The sequence below is a fragment of the Sesamum indicum genome, linkage group LG10, assembly GCF_026168435.1.
Source record: "Sesamum indicum cultivar Baizhima isolate 11 linkage group LG10, ASM2616843v1, whole genome shotgun sequence".
NCBI lineage: Eukaryota > Viridiplantae > Streptophyta > Magnoliopsida > Lamiales > Pedaliaceae > Sesamum > Sesamum indicum.
This window is the reverse complement of record NC_142666.1, coordinates 14,812,971-14,838,346: the sequence shown is the minus strand read 5'-3', so window position 1 is coordinate 14,838,346 and position 25,376 is coordinate 14,812,971. Positions and strand designations below refer to the sequence as shown.

At 35.0% G+C, this 25,376-nt stretch overlaps 2 protein-coding genes across 2 annotated transcripts; both read right to left on the bottom strand.

Annotated features, from left to right (window-relative positions):
* Positions 1-1,218: 1,218 nt before the first annotated feature.
* LOC105172130 (F-box family protein with WD40/YVTN repeat doamin) lies at positions 1,219-9,593 on the bottom strand. The gene is made up of 9 exons (XM_011093468.3): positions 9,365-9,593; positions 8,831-9,028; positions 7,679-7,733; positions 5,840-5,938; positions 4,709-4,812; positions 4,016-4,105; positions 3,577-3,716; positions 3,158-3,245; positions 1,219-1,724 (listed from the first exon to the last, which is right to left on the bottom strand). Exons 1-9 carry the CDS (start codon positions 9,526-9,528, stop codon positions 1,364-1,366), a joined length of 1,299 nt encoding a protein of 432 aa, XP_011091770.1. The 5' UTR covers positions 9,529-9,593; the 3' UTR covers positions 1,219-1,363.
* Positions 9,594-17,023: 7,430 nt separating this feature from the next.
* LOC105172131 (serine carboxypeptidase-like 40) lies at positions 17,024-24,600 on the bottom strand. The gene is made up of 8 exons (XM_011093471.3): positions 24,086-24,600; positions 22,665-22,772; positions 22,067-22,341; positions 20,261-20,521; positions 19,331-19,449; positions 18,409-18,501; positions 17,802-17,907; positions 17,024-17,259 (listed from the first exon to the last, which is right to left on the bottom strand). Exons 1-8 carry the CDS (start codon positions 24,465-24,467, stop codon positions 17,104-17,106), a joined length of 1,500 nt encoding a protein of 499 aa, XP_011091773.1. The 5' UTR covers positions 24,468-24,600; the 3' UTR covers positions 17,024-17,103.
* Positions 24,601-25,376: the final 776 nt, after the last annotated feature.

Genomic DNA, 25,376 nt, shown 5'->3' with positions numbered 1-25,376 from the left:
CACACACGGTTGCTATACCCAGCACAAACCACCAAGGCTTCACTACTTAAACGACCACCAAAGACTTCAACCACTTAAAAATAGTCTCGATCACATAGACCCCAACCACTAAGGTTTCCACTTAAAAATTCACCAAGAACACTATTAGTAGATAGGAGAAATGGGGAGAATGTTTTTCTTATGTTTATCAAATCGTGTCTCAAAAGCATGCACGAAGAATTACTTATAGTAATAGCGGTGAGAGATTAGGGTGGTGAAGGAAGAATTCAAGGAGGAAAACGGCGGTGTGGATTATAGAGAAGGAGGAGATGGAGAACAAGGAGGCGAGAGAGAGAGGAAGGAGATTTTAGGGTTACATCTGCAGAATGGAAAATAAGAAACCAAGGGAACGGGTCAGGTAAATAAGCTGGGCAGAGAGAGTGGGCTAACTGGAGAGCGCGCCAAAGCAGCAGAAGATTGGGCTACCATCCAAAAAAAGTGTGTGGGCTTGGGCCGACCAAATATTGATCTTGAGCCACAATTTTTCAATAATAATAATAGAGATCAACTACGTCATCGGATCACATTTATATTGGATCCACTCGAGGAAAAAGTGTGTGAATCCTAATTCAGCTGGCACCACATCACAAGTTTTGACTTTCTTTTTTCCATTAAATTAAGCATAAATTACAAACGAACTCTTCTAAAATTTGACATAATTACAAATACCTCTCAATTTTTCAAAAATTACTAGTATCCATTGATTTTTCATTGTTCAATCCATTAATCTCTATTAGGTTTCTATTGAAATGACCAAAATACCCTTATAGATTATAAATAATAATTTTATTTATATTAAAAAGAATTAAAATTTATTTATAAACTAAATGGATAACTATTTACTTGTTTTCAAATTTTTCTATCCCCCTCATTCCATTATTTTACAATTTTTTTATTTTTTAAAAAAAATCTAATAAGGGTAAATTTGAGAATTTCAGACCTTTATCAAAAAATTATATAATTTTATCAAATATCAAAAAAATTTATTTTTTCAAACAACAAGATAATATTTATAATCATACAAAATTTCATAGGAATTCGCTGTAATTTACCTTTTAATTAATTGGAATTACCAGTATATGCAAATCTTCATTTTTGGTTTCCCATGTCTTCAGTGCTTAACATGGTATTTTTCTTTTAACTTAGCATTTCATTTTATTCTAAATAATTGTTGAAATCTTAGGAAAAACCAGCAAGAAATCTCCATAGAAATACAGGCTGCACAAGAGTGGTCACACAAACATCAGCAGAGTAAGGAGCCATTGACACACTAAGAGAAGAGTCACATGAAACCTCTGAAAAAGCAATTGTCGCCGGAAGTTTGTCATTTATAACTGAACTTCCACACTCTGATGTGCTTGTCACTGTGTGTGGTAACAACTTTCTGCATTCCAACAGCTAAGCATGTTATAGGAGGCCGATTCGGCATTAGATCAATCCGGTCATCTTCGGAGAGCCGTATTGCTTTCTTTTTCTCAACAACTCTGTTCTTGTCTGTTTGATTCGGAACGTTTCTGTTGTCCTGCATTATGCATCTGGACAATACTTCTCCACTGTTCTGATCGACGATTCTTAACACACCATCTATTCCACCAACCACCAGTGTTGATTTATCGTTCCGCAGGTGATGCATAGAGTAGAGCACGTTTGGGCTAACTCGTGTGTTCCATAGTCTTCTAAATGTTCTGCATGAAACAAGAAACATTAATAATAAACTTTCAACGTACACATATTGTACACCCTCCCTCTCTTTGTCCCTCTCAAAATTAAGCACACAAATAAAAAGAGAAAAATATATACTAAGTCCAACAAGTGATGAATGAAGCACATATCTTTAGTATACTATTTCTGTTTTTGGATTTCTACATGAGAATATTTAAGTAAAATTCCGTTTCCTTCAACTCATGTAATAACACAGATGCATCTTCCTGAGAATCTTGGACTGTGTGACATGCGTAGAGTTATAAAGTCCATGGAGTCAGGTTTAAAGCCGTGCAACGACCAATGAAGTTCATATGAAGCAAATCAGGCCAAGGCTAGCAAAGTATTTGACACAAATAAATTTTTTGTATGGATAGAGGGTTGATCTTGAATCTGAAGAAGTACCTTGTTGATAATTGGTGTCAAAGAAGCATGTGACTTGCTGCTCAGTATTTGCAGCGTTCGTGTCAAAAAATACAGATTGATAAGACAATGCTAATGGGATTAGATAAATGCATAATTCATTTAGAATTGCAATTGGGTATAACTTGTGGAAAACTAATTGTCATAGTCCATCAGTTCCATAAGCAATGTTGACAACTTCACATTATCGCACCAGTGTATATTTTCATGAATTCCTATAGCAAAAACGTTATTCTAGAACACGCATGTTCATATGTGAGCTCTGTCATACATCTATAATCGGACAACATGGCTCTAAATCATATAAGTATCGACCAAAATTGCAGATACCAAGCATCCGTAGAACTAGAATTGAGGAACAAAGTGAAAAACTTAAAAAAGCTTAGGATAATTACATTTACACCCCCTGATCTATGGCATGTTTACAACCCACCCTTATCTTTTAGATAATTAGGCATAGACCCACAAAATTATCATTATCACTTACACAAACCACCCCTTACTTTTTTGAAAAATTACACACACCCACCCCTAAAAATGTTAGCATCATTACACAAACTACCCTTATTTTTTGGCTGTCAGGGCTAGTTTTTGTAATTATGCAAAAGAGAGGGTGGTTTGTGTAAATAAATCATAGGTCACAGGGTGTAAATGTAATTATCCCAAAAGCTTATCCAAATATATCCCAATTGTCTGATAAATTCCCACAAATTTGTGATGCAATTTTTATATTATCACTGAAGGAAATAAATCTGATTGTATGCAATCACACTTTTTAAAACCGTCAATGGTTTAGCATCTACCACGCTAAAGCCATTAATTGAAAACCAGATTCTAGGCAGCATGACCAAATACTTCTTAAAATTACTGAGCAGTGATATATATATTGGACAACTGGCCACATGCTACTTCCAAGTTACTGAAGCACAATGATGTAAGGTTAGGAGAAGCAGAGGAACCAAAGTGAAGAGGAAGAACAATTCTTGGTGCATACCTTAGGTCCCAACAAGATGCATAGCCTGTACTTGATCCAGCAAATAATGAATACGAGCTTGGGTTCAAACACAGAGTTTTTATGCCTCCTGCAGAAGTTGCAGAAATGTGGATACAAATCAATACTAACAGTAGTATTGTAATCATTGACATCGTTATAACTTTTACTAACATGAATGCCGCCTTCTTATTAATCAAATTTGAGAAGAGACAGATCCGTAAATATTGTCTAAACCAGTACATAGACTTGAATTGTATCACATGCAACCTCCAAATGTTTTCTTGAAATGCATCTTATAGAAGAGTAATCATTAGGGTACTGGAATACGAATCTTTCTTCATAAATATTAAGCGAAAACTAGCAAATAAGAAATCATCACCAAAAGAATGAATCCAAATAACAAGTTTTGTCAGAAAAACCTCCAGAACTAGTTGTGTCCAAGGCAGCCACTTGCAGATCTGACGAAAGATCTGATATTGAAATACTACCAAGGGATGAACCACTGACAATCAACTGCTCATCAGTGAAGGATAAACATGATACTGCCCCAGGATGCATCCTACAAAAATAATACCAATGATTCCAATAACTAGAGAATATCAAATGCAATTCTATAAAATTTCAGCAGTTGAAATACATTATCCATGCTTGTCAAAGTATGCCAATAATTGCGGAAAACATAAACCTTGCCATGCAATAGCCATCTGGAAAACAATGAAAAAGACCAAGTTACAAAAATCAGCGAACGCTCAGGGAAGAGAAATATGCCATGCAAAGCAAGCCAATTAACAATGGTTCCAGAAATATTAAAATATGATCAAAAGACACGGGAAAAAGCAACTAAAGCAAGAAATCTACTTGATTATTTGTGAAATCTTTCTGCTGTACATGTCAAATACACGGACTTTCCCATCCTCACACCCAACCACTGCCTGTGGGTCTTCATAACTGCAAACAAAGAAAATTTAGCTCGCTTGTCCCGTAAAGACAATTAGGTGCAAGTTGAACAAGCTCCCTAGTTAATGAAAGGAAAGCCACCATGTTGCTAAGCAAAAGTTGTTACATATAGCAGTATATCATCCTACACATGTAGGGATTTCTCATTTGGTATCATCTTGCTGATATGCAACAATGGTTTACAATATTGGTTGTGGCGTACGTTAAGATACATTCAGCCAGTACAATTAGAAATGGGGTCAAATAGCTTACACTCTACATCACTTCTATAAATTGATAATGGCAAGCACAACAAGGACCATGTAAATTCCAGGTATAGTCAGTCCTGCTCATGGTGTCTTAGTTATTAGGATATTAATCTCAGGATATGTTTGGCCCAAGGAAAAGTTAATAGGATATTAATCTCATAGTTATTGAGAAAATGTTTGGCCCAAGGAAAAGCATTATGGATCAAAACGCATAACTTCAGAATATTTGCTGTTAATCAATAGACTGGAATTGCATTGTACTTTTCAGAATAATTGATTCTATTTAAGGCATATACTGCTTAGAATTTAATGGAACATGTTATTAAAAAATAGGGATACCACCCACCGCATACACAATCCCTGGGTAAATATGCCTTCACGCGAGGAAAATAGATCTCTAGTCCCAATGCGCCTCCATATACATATACGAGTTCCCACAAGACCAACAACCTATAGGACAATAAGCAAAGAAAGCCCAATGGTTATTGCTGTCAGTGTTCAGACTAGACTTGAACCTTGCTGATCAAATTATATAATTCTATGCTAGGTGATTCTCCTTAGTTTGCAATGGTCTTCCAACAGACAACGGATCCTAAGTTTACCTTCTCATTCCAGTCTCCATATATCCAAGCATATCAAGTGAATCACTTCGATAAGTGTGGAATACAAAATTACTTAACTTCGAAAACCAGGTACGGTTGTAGGGAAATCATAGTTTTTCACACCAGGAAAATGAAGCAAGTAAAATCAGCAGAAAACAGGCATAAGCTTATCCCTTTCTATAAATGAGGCTGTACATATAAGTTTACAAATAGCCAATGGTATCTTATTTCAAATTAATGACATGGAAGAAAGTTCTTCAGATGCCGCCAGCTGTTCAGGCACCATCCAAGTGAGATAACAAAAGTAGAGGTCAACCAAGCTTGAATCGCACACAAGAAAACCGTTGATCAGACTCATCTTGGAAGGAAATAGAAAGGACAATAGGCCATTGGTTTCGGCATGATATGCATCAAAAGTGATTTCAACAACGTGACATTTTTAAATTTGACATGAACAGGAAAGTAACATGCAATGATATGTAACCTATATCAGATGCCGATTCCGCAATTTACATAGTGGCTTCTTGAACCGAAAATCAACCAGGAATGTGAAAATTTCTGCTTTGCTAGATGATACAAAAGCATACAGCAGGATGGTTTAGGCTCATTCTGAGCCATATATATATTTTTCTTACAAATCTTTGTGAAGACTGACTAATGCCTGAACAATATAGTTGTTTAGGATCAACAAAAGGAGCTTTATGTACAAACTAATCAAGAGCCATACGGGCACCTCAATCAAAAACAGCTGTGTATGGGCATTTACAAGATATGATGGAAATCAATGTAGCTGAGACACAGGCATTTGCAACAAATGTTGCAAATGTACATTCTTCATAGACAGATGTTGGAAGCAACAGAAGGCTCATTATTACCTTCCCCTCATCAAAATCAAAGTCGATTAGTGGTGCTTTATCAGGCAGATAATATTCATCCAACCCCTTGCACCTCTCTGCAGACCAGAGACGCATCACCTGTCATTTGTGGAGTAAATAGTATGATTTGCAATATGTATATACAGTCCCCTTGGGGGTGCAGGTAGATGCATACAATCATGCACATGCACATGCACATGGAGTGGACTCATCTCCGACAAACAAAATTATCAGTCAGCACTACATTCATCAGAAATTTAGTATAATGCAAATGATGATGCAACTCAATCCAAGAAATAAGAACAGAATTCGCATTGCCTTCCTTGACCCCAGCAAAATTATTTTAAATCCAGATTCATACTAAAAAATGTCCAATGTACCTAGATCAACCATCTTTTTTTTTCTTTATCTTTCTTTTTCAATATGCTCTCCTTACCTACCACATATTATTTCTCTCCTCTTTTTTTTTTTAAATAGAACAGAATAAACACTGTAGCACAAATGAATGGTCTTTTACAGCTTCTTGATTTGACACCAGTAACATCACATGGGCCCCACTTGAAACGACACATGATGTCAAATTGGGCACTATTTGAAAATAAAACCAAAATAAAACTTATTCTTTAGGAAAAGTGTTCATAAGAAATACAAATTGAGCCTGTATTAGAATATTCTCCGAGAACACCTTAAATTGAGCAAAACAACACACAATTTTATTGATAACATTTATACTATTTCACCATATCAAACATGAGTCCTTCATTGTCCTTTCTCTGTTGCTTATAGTATATTGAAAATCATTAGGTCTTCAAAACAGACACATCGGAGGCTACACAAAAGTTCACCCAGATAATTTGTTCCTTTATCAGCTCAGCCGCATACAATATATTCAAAAGCTCAAGCAGGCACATTGAGAGCTACACAAAAGAGATATTTACATCCTAATTAAGATCTAAACTACATGTTTGTTGGTACTTTCCTCATGAATATTGACAATCACAGCCAAATCAAACTACATTCTGGAAGCATACTTTGGAATCCATGGAAGTATCCTATCAAAGAGGCACATGAATAAGACAGGACGTCCATGTTTCCACAAAGCGCTATGCCATAAATTCATAATTCATTCCGAAGCCTGTTAAGAGTAAGCACAGGGGCCCTCATCCACCCAGCCCCAGTAGTAAGGAAATCATAGGAAGTTGAACCATACACAAGGGATTCCTCAATTACACGACCGAGTACAATTTTTGAAAAGTAATCCAGGTAAAGTTCCTATTATTATGGACGCCAAGTTTTGGCCTATAATCTCCCAGTCATGTGCGCTTCCCCAGCCAACATGAACCTGCTACTTAACCAGTGCAACCGCAGTGGGCTCAGAGTGCCAAGGGGCAAAAAATATTTGTACCAAATGAAATTTCACAAAAAGAACCCCAAATGACCTTGGATGATCTGGGTATGTACCAGTTTCCTTCTTACCGAAAATACTTTATCTATTTGTTTTTATTGCTTCCCCAACTTTAGTACTTCTATGGAGAAATGTAAATTGTAAACAATATACTTAGAACACTTCTAAGAAATGACATTTCATATCTTCAACTTTTACATTTATATAGTCAAGTTAAATCTTAGATGGAGGACATTGTAAAGTTCCTTACAGTAATCAACGGTGTAACCTTTTTTATGAACAGCAAAATAAGATCATAGCTTCATAAATGAAATCATCCACATGTCGTGAAAGAATGAAATCATATTTAACAACAGGATGGAGAAGAAAAATTGCTTGTAAGATTTGATTTAACAGTAAGATCGTACAATGGCTAAAAGGTGAATGCACCCTACCTTATCTCCAACACCAGTGAGAACCAACCCCATCTTCATTCTGCATTTGTTAATCCTGAGGAAACCAGGTTGAAAAAAGTCGTAAAGAAAATTCAGCATTCAACAACAGCTTGAGCCCCAAAGAGATCAAATAAAATCTATGAGATTTTCAGATATGATTAGAAGAAATAGAAGTAAAAAAAATGAATGCTTAACACAATAACTTTGATTAAGCATTAACTCTCAAACTATTACCATCCAAAAGTTTCAGCAAAAGAAAGCATACTGCATTTAAAGACAAAGTGACATAAAAGCAAAATGATATTTCTTATCCATTATAGTTTATATACAAATGGTAAAAGGGGTTACCATCATAATGTCTGGAGAAGGGAAAAAAGGTTCACATCAACAGCAAAAGCAAATCCAAGTATCAGATTTACAATATCCACATAAAAGTGGAAAAGGCCGAAGAAATCCAATGAGAATATTAGAGATTTCGACCGAGACAAATTACCAAAGAAAAAACCTAATCTTTAGAATATTAGGAATCCTAGCTACTCCAGAAAAATGGTACTAAAGAGGGATGATCAAGTTATTATTCCATGATATATCATAATAATATCCCGCAGGCCACAAATATGAATGACTACTTTCAAGGTGATAATTGTGGACTATATTACAAATTGATTTTCTTGAGTGTACTTTTGTTCCAGTAGCTCCCTTTTTCTCAATTTCCGCACTTACAATCCATAACACCACAACACAATCAAACAAAAACCCCCAAAGTATTGTTCCAGGATACTTTTAGAAGCACCTTCATTGATCTGTTCTGGATTTGCACATTAAATGCAGGGTTACAATCCATAATAACACAAAGTGGCTGAGGATGCCTAAGTCATTGAACTAAATCCACGATAAAATCAACCTTATCAACTATTAGGCCAAAGTAATGAAACAATAGTGTTTGCTTATTCTTTAAATGTGTGAATAGTATTAGCAGCAAATCGATTGAAGAATTTCAACCAACATATGGTCAAAATAATGACAAAACCAACCTGCAATTTCTTGTTACTTACGTTGCTAAAACTTAATACAACTTAGCTTTTAGGTTCTTGAGTCAACTAAAAATATGATAGACGTCAATAGAATAGAAGAGAAGAGATAAATATTTACCCTACCGAGTGACCTTTCCACTGAAAAATATCAACAGGACCTTCTTGTAAAGACAATCTCTGTTGCTCCATCGCTAGCCGCTCCATCTCTATATTTATTGACTTTTCCGAAAAACTAGAAACATCAGAGAGGCTGACGGAATCTGTCTGTTTGTGGTACTGTATTTGCACTAACTTCAGTTTATTAATCACGGTGTTCCTTCAACAGATAAAGAAGAAAGTAAATGATTATTTTACTGTATATCATAATGTTCTAAGGTGCATAGAAATAAAATGAATCCGAAACATTATGCAGTAGGTATCAGTGCTCTTAACTCTTCCACCAGTTCCATCATTAGATTGCCAATCAAAAGTTACACATACTCGCAGACTAAACGATCATTTTCACTAACATGAACCCCACTAAAATATTATACGAAAGATTTCCAACTCAAATTAACAAATGAATACAAGAGAACCAAAATTACGAATAAAAATCGTTTCTTTCCACATAATTTCGATAATAAGCAATGGAATTTTGAGGTGACAAAAGTACCACGATTTGCAGACAGTGGCGCAGCGAAGTAGTTGGACGACGTCGAGAAAAGCAAAAATCATACACAGAACGTCGTTTCCCAGAGCGTCGAAGGTGGTAGGGACGGCACGCCGCCGGTTCTTCACCGGCGGTGGCGAGAGGCTCGTTGAAGCCTTATGGTCCATAGTATTACCTCCTGGAGTTCTTCCGTTGGTTCATTTTTCTTTTGAGTGGATAGAAAACGAGAAACTTCAGTGAGAGGGAAGCGAGAATTAAAACAGTTGGGCTTTTAACCTTGGGCCCAATTTCAGTTGGGCTTTCAAAATAATTCATCAAAAAATCAAAGGCCCAATCACTTCATTTTCATTTTTCATTTTGATGAAACGCCCAAGCTTCATTTAGATGAACGGATTCAAATTTAAATGAAAAATCGAAAGAAATAATATCCTCCAATATTTCCAAGAAGAGTGAGAGAGAAGAGTTGTAATTTTTATGTGCTTTCGGGGCATTATAGTCTTTAGCAGTTGAAAATGTGAGGATATTTTGGGTAAAGGAACTTTATTGGATTGGGCTTGAGGAAGAATGATTGTAGTCCAGCCCGTGATAATGTAAAGTAAACAATACATTATTCGGGATTGGGCCACTTATCCAGCCCATTATCTTTAAGTAAACTGGCCCAAAAGAATTTGTTTATGTAGACAACAGTTGGTGAAATGTGGTCTAGATTGACCTATTGACATGTTAAGTGTTTGTTTGGTAAAACCCTCTAATTAAATAAGGGAAACCTGCAACTAGAGAGTAACTGCAATTTTTTTTATATTCATTTTATAAATTGTCTAATAATTATTTTTGGAGTTAAATTTCAATAAAACTACTTGATAAATGTTACATTTTGTAGCTTTCAATCCCTCCACAATTATTTTTTACGTAATTATCCATTATGATGTGCACTAGAAATTCGGCCACACCATAAGGGTCGAAGAATCTTTTGAAAAAAATTCAAGATTATTGAACGACTAGCCCTACAAACATAAATTAGCACTCCGATACTTAAGTTAGTAACAGTTTAAGAAAAAATATAAGAAAAAACTTGAAATAAAGTGAGAATAATGGTGAAATACAATATGAGAGTGATAAATATTCATAGAGTGCAAAATATAGGCTTGAAATATGCTAAAAAACAAGAGAGAATGGTACGAGAAAAGAGAAAGTTTGAGGATGAATGTGAAGTTGTTTTTTTATTACCACAAATATGCACAAAACTTCTATTTATAGGCTCGTATAGAGTCTGATATGAAGTCAAATACTGAGTTCGTACATCATTGGAGAGCTATTTGAATTGGCTATTACACGCAACAAACCGTTGATGATATGGATAAGTATTGGTTGAGATATGTGAAATGGACGAAATCCTGCCAGATCTGCCTATTTTTCAGGGAATTAGTTACTCATGGATTTTTCAGCTTATTTATGCCTGATTTACCTGGAAGCACCTGGAGATACTTTAAGGGGACGTGTACAAATATGTTGGCAAGATATGTGACGTGTCCTCCTAACTTTATGATGACGTGTTCGGATGAAATGGACTTATTTCTTGGGTCTGGCAGTTCGGTAAAATAGCAGGTAAGCTTGTAGGCCTTTCTTCCCTGTTGATAGGCTTTATCCATCCTGCAGGTAGGCTTTATCTGTCTTGTTAGTAGGCCCTTATCCATCCCGCTGATGAGCCAATTGGGCTAGTATGCCTAGCTTATGGGCTCGGCCTAATAATTTTAGGGGGCATCCTCACTCCCCCACTGTAGGACAAATCCCTCTGAGCTTCTTGAGTAATGTCGATTAGCTTAATGACTCTAGCTAGAGAGTCCTTTCTGCTATGTTTTGTTGTTCCTACAAGTTAGTATAAATACTTAGCTGAAAAATATCCAATCTATTTGATATGCAACAATATGCCATGTAGATGGTAGAGCAATGCTAAGTAGGATAACCAGGTCTTATTAGCATTGCTGAAAAGGATGTGCTAACAGAAGACTAATAGAAACTGAAGTAAGTGTGTCAGCTGGTAGCTGTTTGCAAGGCGTATGTACCAACTGGTGATGACTGAATGTGCCAGCTAAGGGCGACTTATTAGAAGGATGCGTCAGCTGGTGGCGGCTTATTATGAGCGTGCGCCAATTGGTGGCAGCTTATGTAAGTGCACATGCCAGCTAGGAACGACTTATGTGAAGATATGCGTCAGCTAGTGGCGATGGTTTATGTGGAGTCAGCTAGGAGGTTAAAACTGAGCTTGCGAATAACACAAGATATGAGGTAAGAATTGCCTTTATTCTGTGAGATAATGCTAAATGACAAGGATAACAAGCTGTAAATAAAGAGTAGAAATTTTAGGATTAAAACTTCCTGAGGTTATAACCGTTTGATAGTTGAGAAAACCTCTTAGAGATCCTCTGCTTGCTCCTTGCTCTTGCAAAAGTTGCGGTGGTTGGAGCTTTCTTTCTTCTACTCGTATATTTTTTCTTTATCCACATAGGTTTTCAAGCAGCCAGCTTATATAAGTCTTTCTATCTCTTGCCTTAGCTGGCGGCATCGATTGGTGTCATGTCCATACTCCATGTGATACCTACAAAAACACTTAGATTCGGGAGCTGGGGACGTTTGTTTGAGCCTTTAGGCCATTTGTAAGGCGGGATGCTGATCAATTGCCATGAGTATTCTAGCTGGGTTGGTGATGAACGGGGTATAGTGCTCGTCCTTTGGATCATAGGAGTTGAAATATCCTCTAGGCTCTCCCCTGCTCCTGCTGGAGGAAGATAACTCGTTCTCCCTCCGCCTATCGTCACTGCTCCTTCTCACCAGCCAGACATCTTCAAGTTCACATACTTTTCAGCCTTAGCTAGCACGTCTAGGTAGTCAACGGCTGGTTTCTTAACTAGAGACTCAAAAAGGGAGCCTCCACTAAGTCATTAGGTGAATGCACTGACTAGCACCTCCTGGTGAGCTGTTGGAACCTCAAAGATGGTTGTGTTGAAGCGCTAAAAATAGGCCCTTAGAATCTCATTGTCTTCCTGCTTAACCCCAAAAAGGCTAATAACTGATTTTTGGTACTTCTTAGCGAATTGATGTTGGAAAAAAGAGTTAAATTCTACAAAAGATTTAACTGATCTAGCAGGAAGTTTGTTGAACCATTATTGGGCAGAATTCATTAGTGAGTGAGAAGATCACGACACTTAATGCCATCAGTATACCTGTGCATCAAGGCTGCATTTTTTAACTTACGGATGTGTTCAACCGAATTAGTAGTACCATCATAAGCAGGTAGGTGTGAAGGTGCTCGGAAATGAGCAGATAGTTCCTCCACTATGATGATTTCACTAAAAGGGATGCCATGTTCAGCAGGCACGGTTTCTACTGCCATTTGGTGGAGAAGCTCCACTATCTCCTTTCTCAATGATTGCCAGATTTCAGAAGGCTGCAGGGGGTCTGCTTCCTTGCTCACGAAGTCGGCAGGAATGGATAGATTCTGCTGGAACCTAGCAGGAATCTGCTTGCCAACTCCTTGGTTTCCTGGTGTTCCATCTCTTTTTGATTGGGAAGAGGGTCCTGCTCTACTAGCTTGAGAGTCACAAAAGGTTAAGTTGATGGTTTCCATAATGAATTGATGGAGCTACTCACAGATGAGCGGGTTTAGAATAGCAAGTCCATTTGCTTGCTCAGGAGCAGGAGTTGAGACTGGAGCATTAGCTTTTGGTGCTGGATATGGACCAGGGATGTAAGTATCTCCCAAAGTGGGGTCTATAGATGGAATAGCAGGTCCAGATGCAACAGGGAGAGAGGAATCTCCCTTGTAAGATACCGTGGTCACCTCCATTGTTTGAATTTGTCATTTCTCACACCAAAGCTCAAGTGTTCTCAATGGGCGCCAATGATGCATACCAGAAATTTGGCCACACCACGAGGGTCTAAGGATCTTCAAAAAATTCTAAGATTATCGAAGGACTAGCCCTGCAAAACAGATATTAGCACTCTGATGCTCAAGTCAGTAACGGTTTAAGAAGAAATAAAAGGAAAAATTTGAAATAAAGTGAGAATAGTGGTGAAATATAATGTGAAAGTGATAATATTCATAGTGAGCAAATTATAGGCTTGAAATATGGTAAAAATCGAAAGAGAATGGTGCAAGAAAAAGAAAGTTTGAGGATGAATGTGATGTTTTTTTTGTTATTAAAAATCTGCACAAGTCCTATATAAGGAGGTAAATTGCTCATTTTTAAAAGTACAGAGGGGTAAATTGCTATATTTTTTTATATAGGGTAATATGTTCATTTTCAATATCATAAGGGAATAAATTACTATTCACCCTATCAGGTAATACAAACTCCCGGAAGGAAACGATGGAGATCTAAAGGAACCACTCCTTGAGTCCCTAGGAGGATGAGGAATGGAGGTATGACTTGCAGAGTTAGCAAGAGGGACGTTGGAGGAACTAGACCTTATTTCTTGGACGAGAACCTAGGCATAGTAGTAGCTGGGAGCACGAACCTCAGGGCTCTCTGGTACTATCTTGCGAATGAGTTTACTAAACATGATGTCAAATAAAAAAAATAAAAATAAAAAGAAGAAGATAAGTACCACTCTACATCAAAGCATATGTAAATGGGAGAAGTTATGACAACAAGGGTACCAAGGGCATCCCCAAAAGCTCAGTCCGGTAACTCGAGCCAAAATGGCTCAAAAGCTTTCCTTCAATCATACTTCTACAATCGTAGGGTTTTTCATTCAATTCCTCCCAGAGGAAGGAAAGAGTAAGAGACCTATAAAACAAGGAGAAAGACACATCAGGAAGGAATTCATAAATCCACCGATGGGGGATGGGCCAAGGACTAAGGGGCAAAACAAAGAAAAAACTCCATTTCCAATATTTAGGAGGGCTAGGGGCAGGCAAGAAGGCTACCCCTTGCCTAGGAGGATAAACAATGATTCCAGGCTCTTATCGTTTTAGCTTAAAACATTGAGAGAAGACCCTAGTTGTGCGAGTGATACTATGAAATTAGAAAATCATGGAGAAAGCGGTTAAAATCCAAAAGAGTTGGGAATTGGCTGATTTAAGGGAACTTGGAAGAGACGTGAAACTTCTTCAAAGAATGGGGGATAGGGAAACGAAGCCCTGCTCTAATTTTTGAAGAAAAAAAAGCCAAAACTGTTAAGGCCAAGGAGTTAGGGCGGCATTCGGAGGTGGGAACATAAATAGTAAACTCTGGCAGGATCCCAAATTCCTCCACCAAATGGCGCATCCCAGACAGATGAAAGCATGCAGCAGTCCAGTCCGTCCCCGATTGACTAGGCTCCTTCACTTCACTCGACTCTCTATCCATATCGTCGAAGAGGGACCCCTTAGCTAGGAGAAGAGCCTTCCTCCTCCTCGTTCCATTCCACTTCCTTGTTATCCAAGGGTTCATCTAGTAAACGACGGGCAACCACGGCGGGTTGGCACAAGCTCCACCTCCGGCCACATGTATAAGTGGAGGGGCCAAAACCTATCCTCTTAGACGTGGCCTTGGAGGGATCATCGCCTAGAGCCATCCCCATGAACCTCATCGACTCGTCAGAAAAAGACATGATGGCACAAGAAGACGATCAAGAAATACAAAAAAAAAAAAAAGGAAAGGAAAAACCAAGAAAGGAGAAGAAGAAACTACGGAGATTTTTCACAAACCTGAAAAATGTCTTTCTCTCTTCAAAAGGCTTGGCGGAAGTGAAAGTTTAGCAATAGAACTGGAATGAAGGGGAGAGTGGGGGATTAAACCTACCCCTTATTGGGCGATTACCAAAGGCATGGGCGCATGAAAAGCCGAATGGTTATCCACACACCCCCTATGATTTAACTATAATGATGGCTTGCCTAAGCTATCAATTCAAGTCTGATGAGAAAACCAAGTACAAAGCGCGCGAAAATAAAAATTAAAAAAAAAATTAGGCCAAAAGAGTAGAAAACAAATAAAAGTCTCGGGCTAAGGAGGTCCCAGGTGGTTAGGAACGAGGGAGCTCCCAAGAGTAATTGAGACGTTTTCCTACTCTAAGCAAGAGATCGCAGAACTATTCTTCCTTAAAATAAGGGAGACTGTGTGATGTATAGGCTAGGAATGGCCCATGTACTAGATTGGTCCAACTGCCCAAGCAACCCAGGATGAGAAATCATGGGTTGGGTGCACCTTGATTCAACTTAAAGAAGGCTTGATGGTCCAAAGAAGATTGCTAAAGCTCAAATTGCCCAGGCGAATGGTAGGCCCAAGAGGAAGAAAGACAACCCAAAAAAGCCCATTAAACCTAATTCAGGCCTCACACCCACTGTACAATCGACCTCTAGTGACTCCCTTCACACATGGCGTCCAATCAACTTTGATGTGTACAACCAATTTGAACCACACGCACGCTAATAAATATATATTTACCCATACACGCGAGTGTACCCACATATATATCAACGTGTTAATGATAAAGGATCTCTCCCACGCCATATGAAGTGTAAATAGATAGTACCTTTTAGTTTATTTTATTTTATTTGTGAGAAGAGTATATCCCAACTTTTATACCAATGAAATAGCACAAAAGTTCACATAGAAAGCTAAATGAAACTCAAGAACCAAATGAAAGACCCTGCCATACCAACATACGATTACGCAGCAACACCAAGACCCAATTGAGAGGAGTGGACCGCTTGAGTGATGAGAGAGTGGAGAGCCACGCTCTTTCCCTCAAAATAGCACCAGTTACTTTTCATTTATTTCACTAGAAGAATATAACTTTTTATGATGGTTAATTATCATAGTTGAGTATAAAAAATTACGGTGAAAATTAACTAACTACATTTGTGCAACCCCTATTAAACGTTATTTCTGCAAACAAGGTGAAAATATTAACGTCGTCTAAAAATTATAGCAAATCTTTTGGCCATAGGTAAAATTATGACAAATATTGATAAAATACAGTTAAAATTTAAATTTTTGCATTGATTTTGTTTAACTGTTATAGATAGTGTAAAAGCTGATCAATGCAGTTGCAGTAACTGGCTGAAGGTGTTTTAATGTAGAAGAAGGAGCTCTAAGTCGCAGAACAAACTTCTCACGTTTATATTACTAAACGTGAGTTCATTACTTCAGTTCACTTATAGTCGTATTTGTACACTGTTGTTGCTTCTCCATTTTCACGTTTTTATAAGTAGAAACGCGAGGTAGTTATCAGCGGTTATTAGTGACCGTTGTATAAAGAAGATAGTCTGTTATCTTCTTCAACTGAACTGCAAGATTACTGAAACTTAGAAATTGAAACCGCAATGCAATGCTCTGCAAATTCGAAATCTTTTCCAGAAATTTCTTCTGTATTATTTATGCTTTCGCTGTGATACTTTTACAGATAGTATTAATTTATTATGATTTTTAATTTTCATAGAAATTTTAACATAGGGATTAATTTATTAGACGAAAATCGCCATATAACATTTATTGTATTTATAAATTGCCCCATTATTACAGCACACATATCAAATGTGCTTCAGCCATCAATTCTTAAAGTATAATTGTTAAATATCATCAAATTTAATCTTATTAAAATTCATAAAAAGTTTTATTAATTTAAATTTAACTGCAAAAGTAAATGGAGAGAAAATTCTAATAATTTAAAAAAAATAAATGCTGAATTTGAATTTCTCCATTGACCTCAGCCTGTGCAAATAATAATAATAATAAATGAGTGGAAAATAATAAAGTGAATTAAAATCTTGAAGAATCAGGGAGGTCTGTCCCAGCAAGAAAATGCATAATGAGGGAAAGGGCTCTAGCAGGCTGGTAGCTGGGCACTTGATGACCTGCCCCTCTAACTGTTGCAAATGTTAGGTTTCCTTCATACACTTGTGTATACCCCCCAACCTGATCCAAAATAAATAAATCATTTTAGAGGTTATTCAATTTAATTTTTAATCCCATATATATATATATATATATATATAATTTAATGAAATAAAAATAATTTTGGATTGAGACGTTCACTGTAATAAAAGATAATATTAGTTACAAAATATGACGTAACAATATTAAAACTGTCGTTGAAAATATACATTAAGTGATTGTAATTTGGATCTTGTCGTAATATAACTCTTAGTGACAAGAATTACCTAAAAAGCGTCAATATCAGATAATCAATAGTACATTTATCCACTATTTATTCTCGCTAGTGACAATTTTTACGCAAATAATGTAATAATTCAAGCTACGAAAATTACAAAAATAAAAAAAAATTATCGCTGAATATAGATAATTATTGATAATTTTAAAACCATCACTTTTATTAATCACTAACATTATTTTTATTTTATTTTTTTTATTTTATTGGTAGTTTTTGGAGGGATAATTAAAATAATAAATTTTAATAAAATAAAACCCTGAAATGTTTATGTGCAGAGCAGACTTACCTCTCCACCAAGGAACCAAGGGTGCCATGAAGTCTTGATGGGAAGTTTCATCTTCTGGATGGATTGCTTTGTTGAAGTGACTGGTATCCTTCCATCTATGTCCCCACTGCACTCATCATACACTCAATTTCATGCTACACTCCATACTTTATATATTAAACATATAAATTATTATCATATACGTTCAATATTTAAAAAAAAAAAATAGATACATGAAAATTATTTAACTGTCCGATATATTAAAAGCTCGCCAAGTATAACATCTATAAGGCCACAAATCAGGCCAATTAGACCCCGACCAAATTCGTGATAAACAACACACATGTCATGTGATTGGTGCACAGTTCAAGAAGAATGATCAAGTGTATAACAAACGTGTTATAAGTTTGAAAAGTATTCTATTGTACGTTGAGAATTTGCACTCGGATTTAGATTTTCCAGACTCAACTCACTAACAAGACAGTTAATTGAGTTATATCTGTTGTACGATTAATTTGTACTTTAAACAGAATAACACGTTACAAAATAAGTATAATTACGTCTATCAAATTATTGATATTCCATTTATTGGGAATGAAGAAAAATATGGGGAGATGTGATTAATTACCTAAATATCCAAACTCGAAGGCCATGGGCCATGAACTCTTTGAGTAAAGGAATGATGGTTGCTGGGCTATCTGTCCATTTCTTGAGGACTTCGCTGCAATTTTCAGAAAGAAGCACTTTTTAGTCGGGCTATAGATATAAGTTAAAATCATAGATTTCACGTGTCAAAATACATCATCGGGGAAGTTTTTATCACATTTTTTTTATACGATATATATATATATATAAAGGTAAAAATACATCAACACCTTTGAGTTAGGTCTAATTACACAAAACCTTCTATTTTTTATAAAATTATAAATACACCCCTTGAGGGATATTCGTGCAATGCATTCTTTGTAAATTACAAGTACACCCCTTGACGGGGTTTTAGCGTAATGTATTCAAGGGATGTGTGTAAAATTTCGTCATTGAATAGGGGGGTGTACTTATAATTACAACTACAATATGAAGATATACACTTATAATTTTGTAAAATGACTACGGATATTATTTGTGTAGTTAGACTGTTAAGTATGCCTAATTTTAATTTTAGTCCGATAATTATATTCATTTTTGTTTAGGTCCAATAACTTACGAAATTGCTTACATTTAGTCCTCTGGCAGATTTTCGGACAATTTTACCCTATGAGTGCATATGGACTAAAACTACCTTTTAAAAGTTCTAAAACTGCCTTTCAAAAGTTGCATAGGAGTAAAATTATCCGAAAATCTGCCAGAGGACTAAAAGTAAGCAATTTCGTAAGTTACTGGACCTAAACAAAAATGGACATAGTTATCGGATTAAAATTAAAATTAGGTATACTTAGTTGACAAAAATAATATTTTTCCCTATAAAAAAATATCAGTATAATTTACCTTAAAATAATAATAATAAAAAAAGAGACCATGATAATCAAGATTAAAGTTATTGAAACATGTACCTGCATGGTTGCCAAGCATAAGGGATTTTAGTGACATTGGCATGGAGAGCCTCCTGAACCTCAGGCCTATTCAGGTATGCATACACATAAGAGTCACTGCAAGGATCAAGACTCACACCCTGCACACTCAATTAACATTAATTACCACAAATATTAATTATATTTATTTAGTGAAAAATATTAATTAATTCAAATATGCTTACATATAAAAATATTAGACTTTATTGCAGTTTTCATCCTCTAATTATGCATATTTGATATTTTAGCCCTTTATATTATTAAGGTTAAAAAATAATCCTCCATATTTTCAATTTTTCAGAATTTAGGAGCCTGAAAATTTAAAATCGGCCGTCGGTCTTCCACTAGCACGTGCAAGGCACATGAGACTTTTCGGTCGATTTTAAATTTTCGGTCAAATGTGTCCTCAATTCAAAAAAATTAAAAATATACATGATTATTTTGCAATCCTAATAAGGTAAAGGATTAAAATGTCAAATAGGCATAATTTGAGAATAAAAGAAATGTAATTTAACCAAAATATTAAAATAAATTTAAGGATTAATTAGATTTTGCCATTCGGACTATGATGGTTTTTAATACTTTGGCATTTAAATTTTTTTTATGTCAGCTTGTCATCTCAACTTTACGAAAGTTTACATTTTGCTATTTATAACTGTTTTTCAACCAATTTTTTTGTAAAAAAAAAAACATCACATGCAGTGCACATATGATATTTAAGGATTATGTGATGTGATATTTTTCACATATGTACAGCATGTGATGTTTTTCCAACAAAAAAACCCTCGTATATGGCAAAATGCAAATTTCGTATAGTTGAAATGGTAAGTTGACATAAATAAATAAATAAATACTAAAGTATAGACGAACATAATTTAAATGACAAAATATAATTTACCCTTAATTACTCACATTAGCTTTCTTGGGCTTCTCTGTGAGGCTGGAATTAGAGCACAAGGGTGCATAAATGTTGTATATATCAATAGCGTTAATGCATCTATCAGCTTCATTAGCAGCCTCATTGCATTCATCTAACTGTTGCGTGGCGTTGGGGGAGAAATCGCAATACTTCATAATGCGATTTGTAGTCTCGTCCGAAACCAGAGCGTGCGTCCCAAAATATTCGTACATCCCTTTCACATCCGTCTCGTCGTCAATCACAGCATTCCCGATCTGTTTCAAAGAAATATACATATACAGAAATCATAAGATTGGTGAAGTCGAGACTACATGCATGACTTTTTAATTTATTTTGTAATCAGTTGACGAAGGTCTGTTTTCAGCATTTTCAAATACCCCCGAAAAAAATACGTTAAAACGCAAAAATTGACAATATCAGTGGTCCAAAAACAAAAAAGACAAAAATACAGTAACGAAAACATATCAACATTAATATCACTAATAATATATATGTATTAAGCGGCAATAATTTTTTACTTTGCCGCGATATGATCTTTAAACATTTAATAATAACCAAAAAAATGTATCTAAATAATTACATTTGCGCAACATTTGTAATTAATAAAATTATAAAAATCATTATTGTGATAAAATAATAATTACTGTTACTAAATACCATAAATTTAGTGATAATTTTTATATTATCATTTAATTTTTTTTAATAATCAATACTCTATAAATTGTCATGGTTATTGTAAGATTCAAATTTTAAAATCAATTTATGCCCAAATTGTTAATAGCACTCAAAATAAAACATGTAAAAGCAAGGACAAAGTTGCTCCACACAAAGTGGGTGAGGAAATGGGGTACTCTGTTGGTATACATGGTGGAATAGACCAGGCAACAACTTGGAGGAGAAATGATGTCTAATTATACTACAATACAAAATTGTAATAATTAAGAATGTTCAAATATTTATCAACTTAGTATTATTTGGGTTAATTGCATTTAAATTCTTGTTAAAATATGAAATTACAGTTTCTTTTGTAAAGAAAAAAAAATGGAATTACACTTGAACCCCGTTCGAGAATTTTCTAATTGTAACTATACCTTTTTCGTAAGGATTTGGACCGAAAGTATTGATATCATTAAAAAAAATTACATGAATTTCTGATTTGACCCCTCATCTACACACTTCCAAACACACAACACATGCACACATCAACAGGGGTTGAAATTGGGGTTTTATGTACAGATGTCAGCATGCTTCATTTAAATCCTAATGAAATGGCTGCAGCTATAAATGAAGAATTCTTGCAGAAAATACAAGTGTAATTTCACATTTTTGGAGGAGTTTAAGTGTAATTAATCCTTACTTGATAAATTCTTTTTGTTCTTTCTTAATTAAAAATAAAATTATGTCGTCTCGTGTCCTTGTTTTTATCTTTAATAAACACGCTTAACAAGTAAAAGTAATCACAACAATAAAATTAAGCACAAATAATAGAGCATAAAACTTTATGAGTGCATTTTTACCATCAAATAATAATGCAAATATATATATATATATATATATATATGATGTCTAATTAAATTAAATCACTAAAAATAATATGATGAGCAGAATGATTTAGGGTTGGCCCAATTTTACTCATGAAGGGTTGATTGTTAGTGACCCCATCATAATTATCTACTCCAAATTTAAATAATTTCTCCATGTGCAGGAAAATAAAAAAAAAATTAAAGAAAAAGATAAATTTTTCAATCATCAATCAAAGGGCTCATAAGTCCCAAGTGCATAAAAGTAAAAGTACTTACAATGATTCCTTTGAGATTGATAATAGTGTTGTTGGCCTTCAAATTATGATAGAGAATGGTGTGCGCCAACTGAGGGACGTAATGACCGGCGTAACTCTCACCGGAAATATAGAAATCTCTGTTTTTATATTCTGGAAATCTCTTTAACCAGTTCAACAAGAAAACGTAGTTGTCCATAGCCGTCTTTCTATCTCCGCCGATTTCAAAGTCAGTCGTCGTATTTGAGTATGAGAACCCGACCCCGGCTGGAGACTCCAGGAACAAGACGTTTGCCGCTAGAACCAATTGAGATTGATCAAGATATGTAGAGGAAGAACTACATTTACATGCACTGGTTTATATATGTTCTTTTTAAAAAAATTATACATACACCCCTTATCCCCGAAAATGCCAACATCATTAATTACACAAACTATCTGTATCATGGATAGTTTCTGTAATTACAGAAAATCTGAATAATTTGTGTAAATAGACCATATATTAAGGGTGTAAATATAATTATCTATTAACAATCGTAAAAGACCATGCCTACATGATTTACTTAAAATTATTACGTCAGGTTAACAATGCAACAATGGGATCGAATAAGATAACAAACCATAGTTCCACGCGAATCTGTTCTTGTAGAGTGTTTTGCCATCGCTATGAACCCGGAACGGTCCGAGCTCCTGCATTGCTCCATAAGCAAGGGAAGAACAACCAGGCCCTGACAAATATTCAAGATGAAGTAGACAAATACTTCGTATTTGCAGAAATCTTTACTTTTTGAGAAGTGATAAATATATATATATATATAAGAAAGAATAGAAGTAGAAGATAATGCTTATTGTTTGTAAATTAATTTTGAATTATTTATAAAAATACCCTCATATCCATTTTCTAAAATAGAAAAAAAAAACATTTTTTTTATTAGAGTTTAATAAATTAGGAATTAAAAATACAGATAAAAGCTAAAAATTAAATCAAAGAAGATAAGGCAAACACGCCCTTAAATCTAGTGAAAAAAATGAAATACTAGTTGCCCTAGGTATCATAATTCCACGTGACACTATCAATGAATTATTGCAACAAAGACTATACACATAATTAAATATTATTTCAAATTAATGTGGGACTAGTCCCGACATTAATCATTGTACAAAATGCTACAAACCAATTTAGACAACCAATGAACTGACGATTCCAACACTAAAATTTAAAAAAAAAAAATGTTGTTGTTTTCTAGAAGGAAAATGTTCTTTTTTAAGTATTTGGAAAAGGGAAAAAAAGAGTCAACTAATGGGGTTTCCAAGAAAATAAAGTACTTATAAATAATTTAATTTTTAGCCCATAAATAATCCAAATATTCTAATGCAAGCAACATTAAATAAAAACAGAAGCAGACTTTTGAAATACACTGACACCTTTTCTCTTCTCGCATCTTAAAAGAGAAGTAACCATTCTTTTGATAAATGTAAGTGTCAACATTAAAATTTTCAAAATAAGAAATGGTGAAAAAGATCAAATTTCATTATAAAATAGTCAAGAATGTGAAAAAAATTAAGTGGGATTTGCTTTTGTTTTTTGGTCTCGACAAGACAATGCTATTTAATATATATTTATATATACACGGACGTTATTTATTTATTTAAAAAAATATTTTATATATACATATATCATGTATATGCTAAATAAAATAAAAAATATTATATAATTTACACGTAACTCAAATAAATTAGGAATTCGGACTAAAATACTGATGTAACTTTATAACATAACCAAATGCTACCCTCCAATACTTAAAGTTACAACTTTTTCTTATGAAAATTTCACCATGTTGTCTTTTTTTTTTTTTTTAATTATAAATTTTATTACAAAAGTGAATTTCTACAAGATAAAAAATATCACTCCTCGTACTTTCAGTACTAAAATTATAATTATTCAAAAAAAAAAATCACCTAATTAACCCACCCCCACCCCCACTCTCACACACACACACACAAGAGAAAAGGAAGAATTAAAACACAAGAAGAAAAGTACCTCCATTGAGCCATAGAAGAAGAGGCAATGATTTGTGAGAGCGCTGAGCCTCCACAAAGTAATAATAGAAAGCTCGGCCGGCCTTCCGATCCACCGTCACGTACCCACCGTACTGCTTGAACTTCACCGGAGGCTGTCCCGGCAGCCTCTCAATCCTGTCACTCTCCTTCGACCCTACTTGCGCATGAACTTTTGCTCCATGGAAAACATGATGACGACTCCCATTGAAATGGCTTCTGTCCATGCCTGTGCTGTTCTTCAGCTTCTCACTGTAAAAACGCGACAGCGCTGCGATTTGCTCCTCGCCGCTGCTCTCACCTGCTGCTGCTGTCAAGCATGCCAGCAGCAGAGCCGATGAGAACAGCAGAATTAGAGTACTCATCACACCTGTAATTGCTTTGCTTTCCGTTCAAGTAATTGAGAGAGATGAAGAGAAGAGAAGATGGAGATGGGAATTGGGATGAAGCCAATTTTTTCTAAGTATATAATACAGTGAAGTGATGATTGCTTTGTTTACATGTGTGCAAAGTCTCAACGAACCCCGGAGAGACGTTGAGACTGGATGCATGAATGATGGCGATGTTTTCTTTTTGCTCTATCGGACGAAAATACCCTCCCACTTGATGTTAAAAAGTTTCCGGATAAGGGTATAAATTACGAATATTTTTTCGTTATTTGTAAATTTATAAATATTTTTTTGTCATAATTTATTGTAGGGGTATTTTATAAGGTATTATTATTTTATAGTAGTATTTGTAATTTTTCAAATAATAAGGTGGTATTTATAATTATAGCAAATTTCATGACAGTTTATTGTAATTTACCCTAATAAATAAAATTTAAAAATAAGATGTTATGAGCTTGTACGTAAGGTTCTTTCGGAAAAGTAAGGAGTTCCAGTCTCCCAGCTTATTTTTAATTAACAAAATTCTTCAATTTCAATCGTATTAATTATAAAATTATCATTCCTAACCTCTTACATGCTTTGATAAAATAATGTATCACGAACTTATATCTAAAATCAGATCTAATATCTTATAAGCACTATAAATATTTAATAAGATATATTAGGACAAAATATTTTTTTAGTCCCATAAAATAAGACAGAATTTTTTTTTGATACCACAACTGTGACATATAACTCTTTTAGTCCCGTAAAATTCAAAAAACACTCATTTTTAGCCCTAAAATCACAACGCACATAGTTTTATGAGACTAAAAATACGTGATTATGAGCTTTATGAGACTAAAAGCGACATTTGCCATAATTATATTACCAAAAAGAATTTCA